Below are 22,091 nucleotides of genomic sequence, written 5' to 3' on the forward strand. Positions count from 1 at the left end.
TTGCCTTGCATGCCTGAGGCCCTGGGTTCGATTCCTCAGCACCACATAAGCAGAAAAAGCTGGTAATGGCACTGTGGCTCAAGTGGTAGAGTTCTCGCTTTGAGCTGAAGAGCTGAGAGACAGTGCCCAGGCCCAGAGTTCAGGCCCCACGACCAGAAGAAAAAAAAAGAGAGAGAAAAGTTTCATGGACTTTTTGCCCAAACCGTGATCCTCAGATCTCAGCCTCCTGAGTAGCTGGGACTACAGACTAAGGCACCCCTTCTTATACTGGTTGTCTTCCCTCAAAGGGTTCCAAAAGGATCTTGCGCTCTCATGAGATTGTACTGCCCCCAAGTGGACAAGTGGAAACTGACCTTGCCCTGACCTTCTCTCTGCAGGTGAGTCTACCACCTAGGCAACAGGGACACTCCTAGCTCAGGGCCCTGGGTGAAAGGTACTCTGTGGTCAGTGCCTGGGTGGTAAACACTTCCTGGTCAGGTGAATAACACTCTTGTCAGCACCCTGGGTACTAATGGACACTACCTGATCAGCGCTACAGATGGTAGGTACTCCCTGGTTAACACCTCAGTGATGGACAGTCCCTGGTCAGAGCTTTAGCTGATGGACATGCCTGGTTAGGACCCTCCACACTGGCCAGAGCCCTGGGTGATGGACATCCCTGGCCAGTATGCCCTGGTGGTGAGCATGTCCCGGTTAGTGCCCTGGTGACTGGGAGTTTCCGGCTAGTGCTCTGAATGTTGGGTGCTCCCTTTTTACTTACATCAGCTCTTCATTTTGGTTCATTTTTTTTTTCCAGTCCTGGGGCTTGAACTTTAGGCCTGGACACTGTCCCTGAGCTCCTTTGGCTCAAGGCTAGCATTCTACCACCTGAGCCACAATGCCACTTTGGCTTTTTCTGTGATCAATTAGAGATAAGAGTCTCACAGACTTTCCTGTCCAGGTGGGCCTCGAACCATGATCCTCAGATCTCAGCCTCCTGAGTAGCTAGGAGCCACCAGCGCTCAGTTTGGTTCATTCTTAAAGAATTAGAAAACTTTTTTGGCTTTGTTGTGTTTTCATCCCTTTGGTTAAAATGCAATGATGGAGACAAAATATCAAGGTAATCAATTATAGAAGCATTTTGCCCTGATGTTAAGATAGCCAGGAATATGTGGAAACTAAGAATTCTAAGCTGGAAGCCCTTTGAGTATCTGGGCTATAGCCTGTGGTGAAGAGGAACTAGCTGTCCGCTTATTTGATATGGGGCTGTTAGAAGACTCCCCAGCCCTCATTTGGAATAGGGAACTCCAACTCTCTTCAGAAAGCCAGATGAGCCCCAGTTTATTCCTATCTCCCAGTCAGTTCACTCCAAGTCCCTTAAAATAATCTTCACACAGAGCTGTGGTTTAAGGAAATCTGCAAGTCCCTGCTAGTGCTGGCCTCCACCCTACCCATGGCCACATCTCCCGGTCCACCTGGCTCTGTCTGCCCTGGCTTATCTTGCTGGCCTCATGGAGCCTGCCTTCACCAGCACAGCTTTTGGGTTTTGTAGTGGCCTGGATGTGATTGTGTACTTTTTCCTGGGAGTCAGGTTTCCTGAAGTGCAGTTTACTAAGCACACGGATCATCTGTTCCATGGCCATGTGGCTTCTGAAAAGTGTGTGTAGGCATGCGAGAGCATCCTGAGTTCTCTTGTGATCTCTGAGAACCTGTGGGAGTTGTGGTTAGAAGCTGCAGGTCCTGGTGTGTGTGGCAGCCTGTGGTGGTGGGGTGGGGCTGTTGCCGGGCCGTTGGGTTGGAGAGTGCACAGTGTACCAGGATGGAAGAACATACCAGAGGGCCAGGGCCACACTGGACTCTGGAGAGAGGAGCTGCTGAGGAACTGCGCATCCTTCCAGAGGTGCACACGCATGTATGGGTTCATCCCAAATGTCTCAGCTTATAGTTAGCAGCCATTAATGTAGAAAATAAGCTCCTAGTGCCATGCTGAGGGGAGATACCCTTGCTGATATACTGGCTCCTGGTGGGGTGGGCCCCAGGGTAGCCCTGGAAGGCCCTTGCAGGGTCTGCAGGCATTCCTCGAAGACATTGGGTGTAGGTGGCTTAGGGTACAGTGCTGTGCCAGACCCCAGGAGGGCTTGCTTGTGCTCTTAGTATCCACACTTCCTGAAGAGAGAAGGCAACAAACTCCAGATCATGCTACAACGCAGAAAGCGGTACAAGAACCGGACAATCCTAGGCTACAAGACACTGGCTATGGGCTCCATCAACATGGCTGAGGTAAGTAGCAGACTGGTACTGTGCTGCTAGATGGGGGGTTTGTGCATGCCTGTGTGTGTGTGAGTGTGTGTGTGTGTGTGTGTGTTATGTGTCTGTCCTCAGTTCCCCAGCGCATCTGCACAGGTCACTTCTCTTACATATCCATTATGTGATCGGTTGTGTGTGTGAGAGTGTATTATGTGTCTGACCCAGAGCATCTGCACAGGTCACTTCTCTTACATATCCATTACGTGATCGGTTGTGTGTGTGTGTGTGTGTGTGTGTGTGTGTGTGTGTGTGTGTTATGTGTCTGTCCTCAGTTCCCCAGCGCATCTGCACAGGTCGCTTCTCTTACGTGTCCAGTTGTCCTCAGATTGGTCAGAAGAACCTTGGGGCTGGGCTCCAGCCTCATCCTAGATCCCTGGCCCCTGAGCTATTTAATGCACTGCTGCTGCACTGCAGCCCTGTATATGCAATTTGCTTCCCAACCTGTCCTGTTTTGGAGGACAGCCAGGGCCCTCTGACCTAGTGCCTTTCCTGGGAAGTGTCCTGGAGATGTCCTTCCAGATGACCCTGCTGGACATCCCATTAGTCTTCGCCTAGCCCCAGCAGCCCAATTGAGGGGACAGCAGTTGGACAGATGAGATCTGAGAATCATGGTTCAGAGCCAGTCCAGGTAGAAAATCTGTGAGACTCTTATCTCCAATTACTTCCAGAAAGGCAGAAGTAGAATTATGGCTCAAGTGGTAGAGTGCCAACCTTGAGCACAAAAGTTCAAGGACAGTGCCCAGGCTCTGATATCAAGACTAAGGATGGGCATCCAAAACAAGGAAAGCAAACCCTAAACAATAGGAGTCATAGGAGTCCATGGTATTGATGGGGTGTGTGAAATGATGGGAGCTTGTGGGCATAGAGGATGCTCCTGGGCTGCAGGGCTGAGGCTAACCTCAGCCAGTTTGTCTCTAGGCTTCGGAACTTTGCTGTCATGGGGCAGGCAGGGAACAGCAGGCGGGGCTGTACTCTCCCCCCACACCTCTGCTGCCCACCCTCCCTACACACACACACACACACACACACACACACACACACACACACATCTCTACCGCCCACCCTTCACTCACATACCTGCCCCCCACCCTTCCTACACAACACACACATACACACACACATACCCCTCTTCCACCCACACCCCCCCACACCCATCTCTTCCATCCACCCACCCCCACCCACCCCCCACACACACCCCTCTGCCACCCACCCTCCATACACAGACCTCTGCTGCCCACCCTCCACACACATACCAGAGTTCCTGTGCTGTCCAGCGCCTGCCTTGCCTAGCACTTCCCCTCTCTCAAGCCCCTCCTCTCTGCTTTATGCTGAGTGACCTGTCCATTAGACTTTTCCCCAGCTCTCCAAGTTCCATGACCACCCCAAAGGTTCAGTTGACTGTGGCACTTGTGGGTTTGATGCCTATCATTTTCCTCTAGGCAAAGACTCAAATGCTGATCCACGGCTCCTGTCTCCATGGCCCATTGTCCCCATGTCTCCCTCACTCAGTACCTGTGGTCCCGAGTCCACCCCTTTGCTCTCCATGAACTCCCTCCTCTGTGCTGGGAGAGCATCTCCACCCATTAAGACCTCTCTAGGCCCGGATCAGTCCTCTTGCACACCCTAGGCCCTGCTTAGCCCGCCTGTGCATGCCGAGGCCCAGCACAGCACCCCTCCACCCCATGCACTGGGGCCTGCCCCGGTTCCGCTGTGCTAAGCTAACTTCCTGATGACTGGCCTGTGGCCACATAGTTGTGTGTGTCACCGTGGGCACTGGTGAGCTCGAGGGGAAGCTGGTCCCTGACTGGCCTGTGGCTGCGTGGTCATGTGTGTCACTGTGGGCGCTGGTGAGCTCGAGGGGAAGCTGGTCCCTGACTGGCCTGTGGCTGCGTGGTCATGTGTGTCACCGTGGGCGCTGGTGAGCTCGAGGGGAAGCTGGTCCCTGACTGGCCTGTGGCTGCGTGGTCATGTGTGTCACCGTGGGCGCTGGTGAACTCGAGGGGAAGCTGGTCCCTGACCTCACTGAGGGGTGGTGTGAAAGGACTCAGAGGCTCTGCCTGTGGGCCCCATGCCTGGGTTTCCCTGCTGGTCTAGATGCAGCAGTGGGGAACTTCTGTGTGGGTGATAGACCAGGGGTTGGGAGAATCCTAAGGCTGGCGTTAACGCTGGCTGGTGCTGGACTGGAAGGCAGGTCCTCCAGGGAGGGTTCCTGCCAGTGTATGGAAGTGGGCAGGGCCATCTCTCCACATGGCCCAGGGGTCTCCAGCAAAGATGACCCAACTTGCCACCCACCACGTCCTCTGCTTGAGGACTTCAGGATACCAAGGACCCTGAACTCGGTGTCCCGGGAGTAGCTGGAGATGCAGCCAGAAAGAAGACATGGGAAGGGTCGTCTTTGGTTCCTGGGGCCTTGCAAAGAAGGGCACTATCCAGGACCAGGAATATCCCTGGGATATCCCAGGGCAGTGGAGACAGGAGGAGCTGTCAGGTCCTGTCGACTCCACTCAGGTTGGTGAGAGCCAGCGTGAGTGAGCGGCAGTGTGCAGCCTATGCCAGTCCTGTGCTGCCCTCGGGACTCGGCCCCAGGGCCCCAGGGCCCCAGGCTGCACCAGAGCCTGCTGTTTCTTTTCCTTCAAGGAGGGCACTTGTTTTCCCCCGTTGTTGAGCCTGGTTTCCTAAGCAGTTTCTCATGGCCCTGAACACCTTTTTGAAAACAGAGAGATCTGTGGAGAGTTGGGCGCAGGCTGAGCTGACTTCAGAGCTTTGCTTTGGTCGGTGGGCGGCAGCAGCAGCATCTGGTGGGCGGCAGCAGCAGCATCTGGTGGGCTGTTTGAACAAGGGTGCCCTGGTGCTTCAGAGCCAAGCCAGGTGGCTGTATCCTGGCTGGAGTGAGGACTGGCGCTGTCTAGAATGGCATCTCAGGAGTATTCCTGGTCTCGGGTTACAGACCGCTGGCTCTGAAGATAAGTCAGCTGTGAGGAGCATGCAGGTGCAGGGGTGTTATAGAACACAGAGATAGGCTGGGAGCAACGCTACGGTGAGACTGCCCCCAGCCCACAGTCGGCCTAGCTGTGCTGGCCAACCTGAGACCCCGTCTGATGCAGAACATCCACTGGCCCACGCGCACCTCTGGCCTGAGGCATCCCCATAGAGTGGCAGAAGGCTGGTTTCTGTCCTGTCCTCCCTCCCAGTGGAGGAGATCAGGATTTCTAGGGCAAGAGGCCCAGCCTCACCTGAGGTCCTGCAGAGCTGGCTTTGAGGAGGCACGGCAGCTATGCCCTGTCAGCTGGCCTCGCTCTGAAGGGCTGTGGTCCACTGCACACCCCAGCTGCAGCAGCCCATGGCCAGGATGTGGCAGGGCTCCGCCTCCGGAGCAGGTGTTGGTGTGAGCAGACTGTTCTCACTGCCAAGACTGAGGTCACTCTAGGTAGATGGTGAGTGCTTGGAGCTGTGTCTGCAGAGTTCGGTAGCTCTGCAGTGTGTAGCAGATTGTGTCCTCTGAATGCACATGGGCACATAAAAGCCCAGGAGCGGCTCAGTGTTCGTATAGACCTGCAGCTAACCTTCCTGACAATCATGGTAAAAGCCATGTGAGCTTTCTTTCTCTTCCCTCCTTCTCTCCTTCCTCCTTCCCTCCCTCCCTCCCTCCCTCCCTCTCTCCCTCTCTCCCTCCCTCCCTCCCTAGGCTTGAACTCAGGGTCTTGGTGCTGTTCCTGAGCTTTTTTGCTCAAGGATACAGCTCTACTACTTGAAGCACAGCTCCACTTCCAGCTTTTTGGTGGTTCATTGGAGATAAGAGTCTCATGAACTTTTCTGCAAGGGCTGGCTTTGAACCGCAGTCCTCAGGTCTCAGCCTCCTGAATAGCTAGGATTATAGGCGTGAGCCACCAGCGCCCAGCCTGTGTGAGCTTTCTTAAAATTTATTTGCTGATTTAGAGTTTGTACCACATATCAAGCATCAAATTAAAAAAAAAAAAAAAGACCCATAAAACCTAACATCTGGATCTGATTAGGTGACCCAGAGGCAGCTTCCCAATTGCAAAGGCCCGCTCGGTGAGTCTGAAAGCTGCCCGCGCATGTTTCCAATGCAGCATAGGGCCCAGGGCAGTGCTGGGTCTGGTGCCGGGCTTTGCTGCCCTCTCTGGTTTGCTGAGCACTCTCTCTGACAGGGTTGGCCTCAGGAGCTTGTCCATCCTGTGAGCCAGCCTCACTGGAGGCCTGGCTTGTGCTGGTGGCCTCTCCTCCACTGTCCTGGGACAGTGGGTTTCAAGGGTTAGGAGGCTGGTCAAGCACCACTAACTGACCTTCAGCCCCACCATCATTCTGCTTGGCTGGTGCTCAGGCCCTGGGCTGGGGAGCAGGCATACTCAGGCTGGTGCTCAGGCCCTGGGCTAGGGAGCAGGCATACTCAGGCTGACGGCTTGGGGCCTGTCCCTGAGGTCTTGCCGGGGACATCCGAAGCCAGGTGGCTTGTAGAAGCTCCTCTGTACCCACCCCAAGCCTGGTACCGACTGTCCCTTGGTCCAGTGTCCCCCCATGACTGACTGTCCATCCAAGCCCCTGGTCCTTCTGTGTCCTGCTTGGCCTCCTCTCTGCAGTCTTGTTTCTTGCCTGCCAAGCACACTCCCTGTGACCTGGATGTGAGGGCTGCTTGAGGTGGTAGAACTGTCTAGAAACCTGTCCCCCAGGTAATGCAGCACCCCTCCGAGGGCGGCCAGGTGTTGAATCTCTGCAGCAGCATTAAGGAGGCCTCTGTCAAGGTGGCTGAGATCTGGATCGTCTCCTTGTCCAGCCAGCCCATTGACCACGAGGACAGCGCCATGCAGGCTGGGCCCAAGACCAAGTCCACAGGTGAATCTGTGCCCCCTGCCCTTGCTAACCTGCACACACCACTTCTGGCCATGTGTATGTTGACCAGCAGGATGGTCCAGAGTGGCTGGAGAATTTGGGGGAGAAGCAGAGCATGTTGACCTGGGAGCTCTGAGGCAGCGCTGTGTGTTGTGGGGCTGTGCTGTGGCCATGAGATTCACGTCCTGAGTGCCTTCAGTGCGGAGGCCTCGAGGGGTTGATGCCTTGATGGGTGCGAGTCCTGTCGTGGGGGGGCATTCAGCAGCTGTCAGCCGTGTCACTGTCAGCTCTGCCAGCCCCACAGCCGTGTGACCTTCTGTCATGGGCTCTTGCAGTCTGGGCCATGGGGCTGGAGTCCGAGTCCCTGTTTGGTGTGGGCTGTCTCCTTGTGGTTCCCCTGCTTGCAGGGACCACCTGTGATTGGATCATCACCTTGTTGTCATAGCATCAGGCGGAATCTCAGGGTGCCTTCCCTTCCGTTTGTTTATTCTTCAGATAACTACTCAGAGGAGGAGTATGAGAGCTTTTCCTCGGAGCAGGAGGCCAGCGATGATGCTGTACAGGGGCAGGTAATGGGCAGACCCTGGAGGCCCTCATTTCAGCCCTCGCCATACACAGTTGTGTAGGGTTGAAGTGGCTTCATGTGTCCAGCTCCACACACCGAGTGTGTGGCCCCTCGGGGCTGTGGGAGGCAGGAAGGACGGGCACACCTCACCCTCAGTCATGTGTGTGTCTTGCAGGATCTGGATGAGGACGACTTTGATGTGGGAAAGCCCAAGAAGCAGCGGCGATCGATAGTAAGAACGACGTCCATGACCAGGGTCGGTGGAAATTGGATTTACTAACATTAGGGGAGGGCTGGGTGTGGTTTGGGGGTGTGGAGAGGGTGGAGATGGCGTTGCCTGAGGCCAAGGGATGATGGGCCTGGGTGTGGAGGATGCCCAGACCTCTTGCAATGGCCTTGCAGTGTGGAGCCATGGCTGGGGTGGCCAGCGGCTGCCTACGGCCCCAAGCCAAGGCCAGAGGAAGACCCTCTCCAGTTCAGTTTCCAGACACACCCTGTGTGTGGCAGAGTAACTTTTTTTTTGGGGTGGGGCCTGAACTCTGGGCCTGGGCGCTGTCCCTCAGGTCTTCAGCTCAAGGCTAGCGCTCTACCACTTGAGCCACAGCGCCACTTCTGGCTTTTTTTCTTTTTGCTTATGTGGTGCTGAGGAATCCAACCCAGGCCTCATGCATGCAAGGCAAGTGCTCTACCACTGAGCCACCTTCCCAGCCCCCAAAGTAACTTTTTGTTGGTTTGTTATTGGTTCTGGCTTGGGCACTGTCTCTGAGCATTTTTGTTCAGTCTAGCATTCAACCACTTGAGCCACAGCACCACTTCCAATTTTCTGGTGGTTTATTGGAGGTAAGAGTCTCATGGACTTTTCCTGCCTGGGCTGGCTTTGAATCACAGTCCTCAGATCTCAGCCTCTTGAGTAGCTAGGATTACAGGCGTGAGTCACCAGTGCCTGGCACAAATAATGTTTTGGTTTGTTTTGTTTTGTTTTTGGTGCTAGTTCTGGGGCTTAAACTCAGGGCCTGGGCACTGTCCCTAAAATTCTTTTGCTTAAGTCTAGCACTCTACCACTCATGAGCCATGGTTCCACTTCTGGCTTTTTCTGAGTAGGGGCTTTTCTGCCCTGGCTGGCTTCAAACTATGATCCTCAGGTCTCAGCCTCCTGAGTACCTAGGATTATAGACATGAGCCACCACTGCCTGGCACAATAATGGTTTAGTTAGGGCCTAGCCTCTGGTTCTGTGGGCACAGAAGGTGGCTGTCACGTCTTTTCTGTAAAAGGAAAACTTGAGGTGTGTCTCAGGTTATTCTCAGCTGGCACAGTGTTCACAGTGGGCACCAAACCCCTTTGGAGCCCAGTGCTAACTAGGCTGCACTTCTGCAGGACTGCCCCCCTTCAGCAGGTGTGAGTGAGGCCTTGAGGCTGCTGTGCCCATAATGTAGGGGGGAGCCTCAGCCCTCAGTCCCCCTCGGCGGGAAGACAAAGAGTCGCCCTCCCTGGACAGGGTTGGCATTGTAAAGGGACTGAGGGACTGCCTCGTGGCTACCTGCTAAGCCTGGCACTTTGGCCATCTCCGTGCACACACCTCCTTCAGGCCTGTGTCTCCTGGGAGGCTGGAGTCACGAGAAAGGCTGTGCCGGCTGCCAGCAAAAGCACAGAGCTCAGGACTGTCAGTTCCCCCGGGCATTCTAAGTCTGACTTCAGCTTGTGTGTTCAAATGTTGCAAACACACCTGCAGCTACACTTGATAGCCTTCCACATACTCATCAGAATTTCAGTGATTAAGTTGCACCTCCTCTCCCCTGGCTGCCACCTCGAGGCCCAGACATGACATCGCTGCCGATGGGTCTAGCTCCCGTGTCATTTCTGGCTCTGTGCTTCTTGTCTTGCAGCAACAGAACTTCAAGCAGAAGGTTGTGGCACTGCTACGGAGATTTAAAGTGTCAGAAGAGGTGAGTACCTAGGCCTCTGCCCCAGCGACCACCGTCACCAGGGCACTGCTTACCAGTCTCTTGATTCCAAATTGAAACGTCCAGAGGAGGATAGATGAGCATTGATGTGCTCATTTGTTTTATAAATAGACATTATTTGTGGAGTGGTTCAAATTTATAGACAGATCAAGAAGAGAGCTCCCATGGTCGCCTCAGTACAGTCTGCCTTGCCCGATCCTTCCCCCCCCCCCCCCCCCACTTACCCATCCCCATCTTCCCCCAGTACAGCCTGCCTTGCCTGGTCCCTCCCCCCCCCCCCCCCCACTTACCCATCCCCATCTTCCCCCAGTACAGCCTGCCTTGCCTGGTCCCCCCCCCCCCCACTTACCCATCCCCATCTTCCCCCAGTACAGCCTGCCTTGCCTGGTCCCTCCCCCCCCCCCCACTTACCCATCCCCATCTTCCCCCAGTACAGCCTGCCTTGCCTGGTCCCCCCCCCCCCCCCGACTTACCCATCCCCATCTTCCCCCAGTACAGCCTGCCTTGCCTGGTCCCTCCCCCCCCCCCCCCTGACTTACCCATCCCCATCTTCCCCCAGTACAGCCTGCCTTGCCTGGTCCCTCCCCCCCCCCCCCCCCCACTTACCCATCCCCATCTTCCCCCAGTACAGCCTGCCTTGCCTGGTCCCTCCCCCCCCCCCCCACTTACCCATCCCCATCTTCCCCCAGTACAGCCTGCCTTGCCTGGTCCCTCCCCCCCCCCCCCCCCCCCGATTTACCCATCCCCATCTTCCCCCAGTACAGCCTGCCTTGCCTGGTCCCTCCCCCCCCCCCCCCCCGACTTACCCATCCCCATCTTCCCCCAGTACAGCCTGCCTTGCCTGGTCCCTCTCCTCCCCCCCCCCCCCCCACTTACCCATCCCCATCTTCCCCCAGTACAGCCTGCCTTGCCTGGTCCCTCCCCCCCCCCCCCCGACTTACCCATCCCCATCTTCCCCCAGTACAGCCTGCCTTGCCTGGTCCCTCCCCCCCCTCCCCCCCCGACTTACCCATCCCCATCTTCCCCCAGTACAGCCTGCCTTGCCTGGTCCCTCCCCCCCCCCCCCGACTTACCCATCCCCATCTTCCCCCAGTCCAGCCTGCCTTGCCCAGTCCCTTCCTCCTCTCTACCCACCCCTCCCCAGTCCAGCCTGCCTTGCCCAGTCCCTTCCTCCTCTCTACCCACCCCTCCCCAGTCCAGCCTGCCTTGCCCAGTCCCTAACCCCCCCCCCAGTACAGCCTGCCTTGCCTGGTCCCTACCTACCTCCTCCCTCCCCCCTACCCCGCCCCGCCCCAGTACAGCCTGCCTTGCCTGGTCCCTAACACCCCCTCAGTACAGCCGCCTTGCAACTGACATACCATAGAAGCTTGCATAACTTTCATAAGCAAAAGAAAAATACCTTGGCGTTTTTAGAGCAGTCATGATTCTGGAGCTACAGTGAGAGAAGGTACTTGTTTTACCCCAAAACAGCACTGTCACCTGACAAAGCTCCTCCCCTCCCCCAGTAGTTCTGCATCTGCACACGTGAGGGCTATGCCCTATAGCAACAGAGTTTGAACTCAGCCCTAAGCACCCACATTCTGGCTGCTCTTCTCAGGAGCAAGTGTGTAGGAGGTGCTTCTCAACCCTGCTGGACCTGTGACCCCTCTGGGGGCACCACCAGCCTACCTTGCTCGAATGGTTGGCCTGGCATCAAGTCTTACACTAGTTACCTTGTGATTGAACAGTGGTACTCCCAAGCAGGTCCTGTTTGCTAGCACCTTTCCTCCACAGCTCCCTTCAGATGTAATGGCTCTGCCGTGGCTCTACCTCCATGGCAGGGCTGAGCCTGAAATAGCGCATCCTGTGAAACTAGGCCGAGGTGGCCATACCTGCAGCTCTGCATGCCTCTAGAGTTGGAGATGTAGCAGAGGTTAACCATACTTGAGCCCCTTAGAGTTGCAGCTGGGTACCCAAGGAACAGTGCGTGAGAACACGGGAGCAGAGCTTGAAAGCCTGTGCTCTGGAGGCCTGTAACTGGCAGGGCAGCATGAGAGGCTGAGCTGTCTTTGGGGCCATTCTCCTTTCTTCCTATAGAATGGCTCTGGCTTTCTCCTGTGCTTACTGCTCTCACTCAGCACAGCCTCAGTGTTCTCCCAGACACAGCAGTAGTTGTCTTGTGATTGAATAGTGGTACTCCCAAGCAGGTCCTGTTTGCTAGCAACTTAGCATAGGTGACCCAGCCAAAAGTGTTACATGTCTTTGAATTAGTTCTTTTTTGTGTGTGTATGCCAATTCTGGTGCTTGAACCCAGGGCCTGGGTGCTGACCCTTAGTGATTAGCTCAAGGATAGCTCTCTACCATTTGAACCGTAGCTCCACTTCCAGGTTTTTGTTGGTTAATTAGAGATAAGAATCTCATGGAAGGCCAGGCACTGGTGGGTCACATTCAGGAAGTTGAGATCTGAGGATCGGGGTTTGAAGCCAGCCTGGGCAGGAAAGTCCGTGAGATTCTTATCTCCAATTACCCATCAGAAAACTGGAAGTGGTGCTGTAACTCAAGTGGTAGAGTGCTCACCTTGAGCTGGAGAGCTGAGGCACAGCGCCCAGGCCCAGAGTTCAAGTGCCATGACAGACAAAAAAAAATCTCATGGATTTTTCTGCCCAGGCTGGCTTCAAACTACTCATCCTCCCGAGTTGCTAGGACTCTAGGCATGGCCACTGGTCTCTGACTTGTACTGCCCCTTTGACTATAAATTTCACCATTAACTCACTTTTCTCTTTGGATTCCACAGCAAGCACTCACGAGGGCCATGAGCCCTCTCAGAGCTCCACTTAAGGGATTTCTTCTGTCAGGTACCCTATTTTGTCACTTAGAAGAACTCCCATAAAACAGTCGGACACAAAGTTTCTTTAGCCAAGTTCTTGCCACGTAATAGTAAATATCACCTTTCCTCCTGCTTCTAATAACATACTCCTCCTTTCTGTCTGAGATCACATCAGAACATCCTTCACCACATTTTTTTCTGCTAGCATCCTGTTCATGACCTCCTAGGAAATCTCTGAGCTTAGACTTTCAGTAGCACTCTTTCTGAGCTGCCCCCAGAGTTTCTTGCTTACACCTCCTTTCATGGGCAGTGAATCGCAAACCTTTATAGCCTCCCTATCCATCTCTCAGTCCCAAAGCTTCTTCCACCCTCTTAAGAATTTGTTGTGGCAACACTCTACTTCCCTATATCAATTTTTGTCTTAGACTATTATAGGGCTGCCCTAACTAAACACTTTAGAATGTAGGTAGTTTTGAAACAACCAAAATACATTGTCCATACCCTGGAGACTGCAAGTCCAAGATCAAGGATGTGGAGTTGGGAGTGTGGACAGGAATGTCCTTTATAGACAGTCTGTGAGTCCTTCGTGGTGGAAGGAAGGACATGCTCCTTCAGCCCCTTTTATAAGGTTGCTACTCCATGAGAGCACCTCCCTGTGCCTTCCTCCCCTCCCAGAGACCTCCCTCAGGGAGACCTGTGCCCTTGTCACCCTCCAGAGCCCCCCCTCGGGGAATAGGCTCTGCACCCACAGGCCTTGACTGGGTGTGTGGGCCTCTGGGAGGACTGTGCAGAATGGTGGAGCCGGGTGAAGATGCCCTGGAGCCTGGGACTCAGTTGAGAGGGATCTGCAGCAGTTTCCATTTAACACAAGTAGTGTGCACTGTGTGTACAAGGTGAGCCACACTAGACTGTGACTCATAGTGAAGCTGGAAAACTGTGTGGGGAGTAAGTAGAAGATGAACAAGTGATGGGACATTGTCCTAGACCAGGGCCCTGCTGCTGCTGTGGTGCCAGTACCCTGGTTGACCAAGGACACACAAACTCTAACCAGTCTCTATCTGTCTCTTCTTGTTGTCGTTCCAGACCTGGGGCTTGAACTCAGGGTCTCGAGCTCTCCCATAGCTTTTCTGTTCAAGCTTGATACTCTACCATTTGAGCCATACCTCCATTTCCAGCTTTTTGCTGGTTAAGTGAAGATAAGAGTTCCATGGGCTTTTAGGTCCAGGCTGGCTTTGAATCATGATCCTCAGCTCTCAGCCTCCTGAGTAGCTAGGATTATAGGCGTGAGCCATGGGTGCCTGGCTTCCAGCTGTCTTGTAGAAGTCCTCCAGCTGGTCCTAAAATGGATGTGTAATGCAAGGGACTCAGAACAGGTTGAAAAAGAACAAAATTAAAAAGCTGGGTGCTGCAGGTTCAAGCCTGCATGTGATCCTAGCAATGCAGGAGGCTGAGATCAGCCTGGATCAGAGACTAATCAGGTCAGATCAAAAGGAGAGGTGTGTGTCAAGTGGTAGAGGGCCAGCCTTAAGCGAAAAAGAACCAAGATTGTGAGGCCCTAAATTCAAGACCCAGTACTGGCACCAAAAAGTAAAATAAAAACATTCGCACAGGGCTGGGAATATGGTTTAGTAGTAAGAGTGCTTGCCTAGCATGCATGAAGCCCTGGGTTCGATTCCTCAGTACCACATACACAGAAAAAGCAGGAGCAAAAAAGAAAAAGAAAAACATTAATACTTACCAATTGCATGACTTGTTACAACAATCTACGGTGCCCAAGATTTATCAGGGGAGTGGGGTCCAGCCTCTAGGAGCCAATCTTTCTATTAGTACAGCTCATTTTCAGCAAGGTGTCAAGACCCTTCCTTGGGAAAACAATGGTCTTAAACAGTGGCTGTTGGAGAACTGGATATCCATGCATATCAGAATTAAATCAAAATCCTTCCTTACACTATTTTAAACCCAATAGATTAGGGCTGCATCCATGCATGTAAGCTAGGACTGTAGAACTCGTGGAAGCTAGGGCTATGCTGTTGTGACCTGGGCTGGGCACCATAATTTAGCACCAAAGGCAAGCGTGTGTGTGTGTGTGTGTGTGTGTGTGTGTGTGTGTGTGTGTGTGTGTGTGTGTACACACAGAAAATAAACTGGAATTCAGCAACACTTTTTTTTTTGCCAGTTCTTGGGCTTTAACTCAGGGCCTGGGGACTGTCCCTGAGCTTTTTCATTCAAGGCTAGGACTCAACACTTGAACCACAGTGTCACTTCTGGCTTTTTCTGTGTATGTGGTACTGAGAAATCGAACCCAGGACTTCATGCATGCTAGGTAAGCGCTCTACCACTGAGCCACATTCCCAGCCCAACTTTTTTTTTTTTTGGGTCCGGTCGTGGGGCCTGAACTCTGGGCCTGGCGCTGTCTCTCAGCTCTTCAGCTCAAGGCTAGCGCTCTACCATTTGAGCCACAGCGCCACTTCCGGCTTTTTTTCTTTTTGCTTATGTGGTGCTGAGGAATTGAACCCAGGGCCTCAGGCATGCAAGGCAAGTGCTCTACCACTGAGCCACCTTCCCAGCCTCCAGCCCAACTTTTGTACATCAAACAGGGCCACCAAGGATATGAAACAGCAGCCCACTATATAGAAAATTTTTGCAAATTATATACTGACAAAGGGCTTATACAGAACATAAGGGTTCTACTCATGACCCATGACTGTAAACATCCAGTTGAAAATATTTTGTCTTATTTTTTCCCCCTTCCTGAGGTTTGAACTTGGGGCCTGGGCACTGTTTTTGTTTCAAGGTTAGCACTCTCCCATTGAGCTATAGCACTACTTCCAGTTTTTTGGTAGCTAATTTAAGGGTCTTGCAGCCTTTCCTGCCTGGGCTAGCTCTGAACCACGATCCTCAGATCTCAGCCTCCTAAGTAGCTGGGATTACAGGCGTGACCACCAGCCCTGGCACAGGTTGTCTTTTTGAGACCAGTGCAGCCACAGGTACAGTGGAGCTCAGGTCCACCTGGCTCCTGCTTCTGGCTCACTGTGCCTTGTGACTTTCAAGGCACTGGAAAAACATGTGGAGTGATACTTAAGGATTACCCTAACCAGCCACAATGTAAATCCTGGAGACACAGGGAGTTGGGCAGAGTTGTGGAAGATCTCACACACAAGGCCAGTTCTGTGTCCAGCCTATAAGAATTATGACAAGAGGTTAGTGATGAAGGATCTGAGGCCCAGGGCCATTTCTGGCTGAGAGTGCAAGCAGCTCAGTGGCCGCTGCCAAGCCTGGGCCTGCCCTGAGCTGGAGCAAATGAAATCACCATTGTAGGCATCTTGGTCAGCCTTTGTAGTAAATTACCTTTTGTTTTAAGAAATGAGCTATAGTGGCACAAGCCTGTAATCCCAGCACTTGGGAGGCTTAACTGGAAGCTTGAGCCTGGGCTACTAAACAAGACTTAAGAAAAAATAAAGCCAGGTGCTGGTGGCTCACATCTATAATCCTAGCTATTTAGGACTCTGAGATCTGAGGGTCATGGTTCATAGACAACCTAGGTAGGAAAGGCTGTGAAACTTATCTCCAATTAGCCACCAGAAAATTGAAAGTGGAGCTGTTGCTCTTTTTTTTGGATGCGGTCGTGGGCCTGACCACTTGAGCCACAGTGCCACTTCTGGCTTTTTTTTTCCTGCTTATGTGGTGCTGAGGAATCGAACCCAGGGCCTCAGGCATGCAAGGCAAGCGCTCTACCACTGAGCCACCTTCCAGCCCTGGAGCTGTTGCTCTTTAAAGTGGTAGAGTGAGCCGGTTGCCGGTGGCTCACACCTGTAATCCTAGCCACTCAGGAGGCTGAGATCTGAGGATCCCAGTTCAAAGCCAGCCCACGCAGGAAAGTCCGTGAAACTCTTATCTCCAATAAACCATCAGGAAACCGGAAGTGGCTCTAGCTCAAGTGGTAGAGCACTAGCCTTGAGCTGAAGAGCTGAGGGACAGCACCTAGGCCCAGAGTTCAAGCCCCACGACTGACAAAAAAAAAAGTGGTAGAGTGCTAGCCTTGAGCATAAAAGCTCAGGGACAGGGGGCGAGGATTGGGTGTGGGGGCGGAGGGAGGCTGGGAAGGGTAAACAAAGGAGGAGGCTACAATGCTTGATAAGAAATGTACTCACTATCTTGCCCATGTAATTGTAACCCCTCTGTACAGTATTTTCACAAAAAAAAAAAAAAAAAAAAAAAAAGCTCAGGGACAGCACCCAGTCCCTGAGTTCAAACTCCATGCTGGGGTAGGGACAGGGGGACCCCCCACACGGCTGGTGAGAGTATACAGGGTGTAGCTGCCCCAGTGGAGATGAGGGTGTGTCCCACCAGGACTGCAAACATTCAGGGCCATGCCAGCTCTACCTGCAGTAGCCATACTTGGGGCCCAGCCAGATCTCTGTCCTTGGCCACTTCCAAACAGACCATGTTCCATTTTATCCTGTTCAGAAAAAGGGACCATCCGTCTCACATGACATGTCTTGCTGTCTCCCATGTGACTCCATTTCTGTGTTGTCTGGAAGAGGCCAGCTCACAGAACAGAGTCCCTGTTGGGCTCCTGGAGGCAGAGAAGATGGCTGTCCCAGGGCAGGGGACTTCTGGACTGAGGTGGCGATGGCAGCCACACGCTGGTCAAACTTGCCTTCCTTTGCGTCTTCCTGCGTGAGGCTTTGTAAGGTCTGGGCCCGTTCAAGCACCATGGACAGACGTGAGCACCTGGTTCCTGAGTTAGAATTCAAATAAATAGAATATGCTGGCTGCTGAGCATGGTTGGTCCCAGGTGTCATCTTCGTCTTGAAGGCCTTTCGGCATTGGCTTTGGTCGGAGTTTGACAGCCAGGCCTCGACAGGCTCCTCACACGCGTCCGGCTTTGTTTCAGGTTCTGGATTCTGAGCAGGACCCTGCAGAACATGTCCCCGAGGCAGAAGAGGACCTGGACCTCCTCTATGACACTCTGGATGTTGATAACCCCAGTGACAGTGGTCCCGACATGGATGATGACGACAGCGTGCTCAGCACCCCCAAACCCAAGCTCAGGTGGGCCCCTGGGCTGGGCTGGGCTGGGCTGGGCTGGGCTGGGCTGGGCTGGGCTGGGCTGGGGCTGGGGCGGGGGCAGGGGCTGGGCTGGGCTGGGCTGGGCTGGGCTGGGCTAGGCTAGGCCGGGCCTGGCCGGGCCGATTTTTGTTTCTTTGTGCCAGTATTAGGGTTTGGACTCAAGGCCTGGCACTGTCACATAGCTTTTTTTCTTTTTTTTACTGTGGGCTGGTACTCTAGTACTTGATCCACATTTCCACTTCTGGCTTTCCGATGGTTAATTGGCGAGAAGAGTGTCACAGACTTTCCTGCATGGGCTGGCTTTGAACCGTGATCCTTAGGTCTCAGCCTCTCCAGTGGCTGGGATTACAGCTGCGAGCCACAGGTCCTTTACTTAGCACCTTCACATCTGATGAGCCTCGCAGAGGGGCCTCTGTGCTGCCTTGTGGGCTGGCCAGGTGCCTGCCTGCCGACCTGATCACTGCAGGGAGGAGCAGAGGGTGGAGCATGTGTCTGGACCTACAGAAGACCAGGTGACTCCTGATACTGGCAGGGTACTGATCTGGAATCTTCTGTGGGACAGGTGTAAAATCATAACCTGACCACGTGTGCTCTCACATAGAGCAGGACCTAAGGAGTGACAGGAAGAGGGCTTCAGCTAGAAGGTTCTGGCAAGCCAGAGGGCAGGTGGGGTGTGGGGCTGTGGATGACTGTGGAATCCCAAGGCCCCCTTCTTAGGAGGGACTTTGACCTGCGGCCACAGATGGGAGCCCCAGCAGAACCCCTCCTTCATGGGAATGGGGAGAAGGCAGCTCAGCCTGGTCTGGAGGAGAAAACAGATCAATCCACTCATGTTTACTGGAGACCCTTTCAGGACCAGGGAACCTGGATCTCAGGCCAAGGTGGCGCCAGCTTGTAACTGTGTGTGGCCTGGGCCTTTGTTGTGGCTGCGAGATCAGGGAGACTCCGGCGGTTAAAGAAGTTTGTTGTTTTTGAGCATTTAAAGTTAAAACAGACAGAAGCACACATAAGAAAGGTGGGCTTCCTAAGTCATTAGAAGCAAGAGTGCCGTTAACCCTGCCTCCCATTGCTGCCTGCTGGTGGCATGACATGGCCCTGTGGCTGCTGTGACAGGACCACAGATGTGCAACTTAAAACATCTATTTCGAACTGGAAGTGGCGCTGTGGCTCAAGTGGTAGAGTGCTCGTCTTGAGCTGAAGAGCTGAGGGATAGCACCCAGGCCCAGAGTTCAAGCCCCACGACCGACAAAATAAAACAAAAAAACAACCCTATTATGGTCCTCATTCTTGGATGGCTCAGCCCTGTTCTCTGCCTGTTGTGTTGCTAGGCTTAGGTGAAGGTCCTGCCACTGACTCTTCCAGTGTGTGGAGCTTGACCTCCTACAGCAGCGGGACAGAGTCCCAGCGCAGCTCTTGCTCAGTGGAATGTCATCCTCACCATCTGGCAGCTACTTCTATATCTTGGTTCACACCCCTGTAGCCAGTGCGCCCCTCACATGCGTCTGTCCCTTCCGCCGTATCCCTCCTCTCCTCTGCCTGAATGGGTTCTCTGTCTGCAGTGGATCTGGGACCAGATTAGGTCACCTGCATGGCACAGGTTCTCCCCATTGTGGGCTCTATACCATTGGCCAGCCCATGCTCTAAAGTGAGGCCTGGGTACCTTGGGACTGTGATTCTGAGTGATCGCACATGCGTGGCACCTGTGTCTTTAGCTCTCCTCACCCTCACCTCTAGGTGGGTGTGCCAGCTGCCACACGCAGAACTTTCCAGCTTGAGTGTCTTTTACGTCTCTTGTGTCTCTCCCTCTCTATTCTCCTCCCCTCTCTCCCTCTTCTCTCTGCCCCCTTCTCTCTCTCTCCCTCTTTATCTCTCCCTCTCCCCCCCTCTCTCTTTCCCTCATATTTCCTGCTGGGGATAGACATGTTTGATCCATATCTGATCTGGTTGCTATGGCCTGGGATAGACTGGCTGGTCTGCATGGTCTAGAATGACCTGGTTAGTCTGGATAACCTGAGATAGCCGAGTTGATTCCTGCGTGGTCTTTGTGTGGTCTGGGATGACCTGATTGGTCTTGACGGGTCTGAGATGACCTACTTGATCTCTGGGTGATTTGGGATAGCCTGATTGGTCTGGAATGGCCTCTTTGGTCTCAATGGCCTAAGATGGTCTCCACCTGGGTATGCCTAGATCCTCAGTGGTGCCTTGGTTAGGTCCTGCAGAGTCCTACTTCCTGCAGAGACCCCGCGCTTACCACGCGAGCATCCCACGGCAGGATTGTGGCAGTGGGGCTGGCGCTCACATTCCTTGTCTTGCTGGCAGCTTGGCCCTGGTTAAGGCCATGACCGACAGGTTTTCAGGAACAGACACTTTGCAGCTGATCTCACAGCAGGTGGACGTGCCTGCCTGACCTGGTGCGCAGGTCAGGATTCCCTCCGAATTTCCACTTTCTCGTGCCAGATCCCCGAGGGTGGGTGTGCTCCCCAGGCTCTTCCCCCAGTGTCAGCACTTTCTGTCGATCTAGCTCGGTTCTCACCATCTGCCTGTCTGTGTGCTGTGGGGGGCAGTCTGGAGAATAATCCCTCCCTGAACCAGGCCGTACTTCGAAGGCCTGTCTCATTCCAGCTCACAAACGGAGATCGGGAGCATCCACAGTGTCCGGAGCCATAGAGAGCCTCCAAGCCCCGTGAGTAAGGCTGTGCTGCACAGCAGCCCGGTCCTTGGGTTGGGCGTGGTCTTTCTCACTCTACCTGTCGTCCTGAGTGACGTGGGCTATGCGAGGCCAAGAGTATTCTTGGTGAAGCTGGGCTGTGCCCTGGACTCAGGGCCCTGCACAACAGCAGGTGGCCATTCTGGGATGACCCTTAGCCTACAGCCTGCAACCTCCTCAGCCCCTTGCCAGGGGTGCCTCAGCACCCGCCCTCCAGCATGACTGTGTCCCCATCTTGTTGCCCTCCCCAGGCAGATGTCCCTGAGAAGACACGGTCCCCCGGAGGCCAGCAGCCAAGTGACAGCATCTCTGACACAGTGACTCTTGTAAGTATGCTGCCAGGGCCATGCCAGCCTGTCCATGTGCATGGGCCACCAATTTATAGTGGCTCCACTGGGAGCTCCTTGTCCTCGGGCTGCCCTGGGCCCATGGCAGATAGCCAAGCTGTCAGTCAGTCTGGGAGCCTCTGCCTGCTGTGTACCCAGCTTCACTAGAGCGTTTGCTCCTGCCGCCCTCACGAATGGTATTCTTGGAGATGCTGGAGCCCTGTGCCTGTGTTAGGGCCAGGTCTCAGGCAGGTTTGGCCCTGGTCTCCTGGCAGCAGCTGAACTGAGTTCCCTAGCTGGAAGCTGTAGTATGTGGCCATGCCACATACTGGACCAGGGGTGCAGAAGGCCTAATCATCCCCCTCCTCTGAGCCTGTGGCCCCACAGGCTCAAGAGGCTCTCTGTGCTCGAGTGCATGTGCGCACGTGTGTTTCTAACTAGGCAGACACACACCGCTTCCCCCTTCTTTCCAGGGTGTATCAGACCCACGAGAGCCAGCAGTGCCGCCCGAGGACAGCCCAGAGGCTGAGACCTCCACCCTGGATGTGTTCACTGAGAGGCTGCCGCCCAGTGGGAGGATCACCAAGACAGAGTCTCTGGTCATCCCCTCCACCAGGTGTGGCCCCAGTCAGTCCCCTGTCCCATCCCCTCCCCTCCCCCGCCAGTGTCACTGCCCAGGTGACTGGGCAGCACAAGTGGAGAGCAGAGCTGCTGTGGGTCCCCTGCTGCTGTGCAGTGGTGGTTTCTATGCCGCCGCTGCCTGTGTGTGTTTCAAGCACCCCTGACAGGTAGCCTCCATGCACGCCCCTCCCGTGTCAGCCTTGCCCTTCACCAGCACCCTTCGATCTGCACACGTCTGTGTGTTAGGACCCAGTGTAGACACCACACTCAGTCCTGGCTGGGCTTCGGGAGCTTTTACCTTTGGGTTTTGTTTTATTGTGCTGGTACTGGGGCTTGAACTCGGGGCCTGAGTGCTGTTCAAGCTCTTTTGCTCAAGGCTAGCACTCTGCTACTTGAGCCACAGCCCTCAACTATTATTCTAGTTTTCCAGAAGGTTGAGATGAGTATCCAGGTTCAAAGCCAGCATGGGCAGGCAAAACCAAAAGACTGGGGCTGGGAAGGAGGCTCATTGGTAGAGTGCTTGCCTTGCATGCATGAGGCCCTGGGTTCGATTCCTCAGCACCACATAAGCAGAAAAAAAAAGCCAGAAGTTGCGCTGTGGCTTAAGTGGTAGAACGCTAGCCTTGAGCTGAAGAGCTGAGGGACAGCGCCCAGGCCCAGAGTTCAAGCCCCATGACTGACCCAAAAAAAAGCAGTTATGCAACAAACTGTCAGACTGGAAGCATGCTCAAGTGCTACAACACCAGCTATGAGCGAAAAAACTGGGCAGAGAGTACAAGGCTCTGAATTCAAACCCCAGCACGGTGTGTACAGGAAGTTTACAGCCCTGGATTTTTTCCTCAATATATGCTATGGCCTCTGACCCTTTGAAGAGCTCAAAATTGGAGGTCCGCCCTC

The 22,091-nt window shown here is 54.1% G+C and overlaps 1 protein-coding gene across 8 annotated transcripts in view; it reads left to right on the forward strand.

Moving 5' to 3' along the window:
• The window catches only part of Pacs2 (phosphofurin acidic cluster sorting protein 2), a 79,830-nt gene that overhangs the window by 40,114 nt on the left and 17,625 nt on the right, over positions 1-22,091 (forward strand). For 5 of the 8 annotated variants that reach the window (XM_042669146.1, XM_042669147.1, XM_042669152.1 and 2 more), the window contains exons 3-12: positions 288-377; positions 2,134-2,259; positions 6,975-7,137; positions 7,630-7,703; positions 7,875-7,955; positions 9,584-9,643; positions 17,365-17,522; positions 20,133-20,223; positions 20,499-20,573; positions 21,047-21,189. In XM_042669146.1, coding sequence (XP_042525080.1) covers positions 288-377; positions 2,134-2,259; positions 6,975-7,137; positions 7,630-7,703; positions 7,875-7,955; positions 9,584-9,643; positions 17,365-17,522; positions 20,133-20,223; positions 20,499-20,573; positions 21,047-21,189 — 1,061 coding nt within the window. The remainder of the gene's footprint in view (positions 1-287; positions 378-2,133; positions 2,260-6,974; positions 7,138-7,629; positions 7,704-7,874; positions 7,956-9,583; positions 9,644-17,364; positions 17,523-20,132; positions 20,224-20,498; positions 20,574-21,046; positions 21,190-22,091) is intronic. The other 3 variants (XM_042669148.1, XM_042669149.1, XM_042669150.1) reach the window with 2 other exon arrangements.

Source organism: Dipodomys spectabilis, unplaced genomic scaffold (genome assembly GCF_019054845.1).
Source record: "Dipodomys spectabilis isolate Male_0828 unplaced genomic scaffold, ASM1905484v1 ptg000486l, whole genome shotgun sequence".
NCBI classification, from domain to species: domain Eukaryota; kingdom Metazoa; phylum Chordata; class Mammalia; order Rodentia; family Heteromyidae; genus Dipodomys; species Dipodomys spectabilis.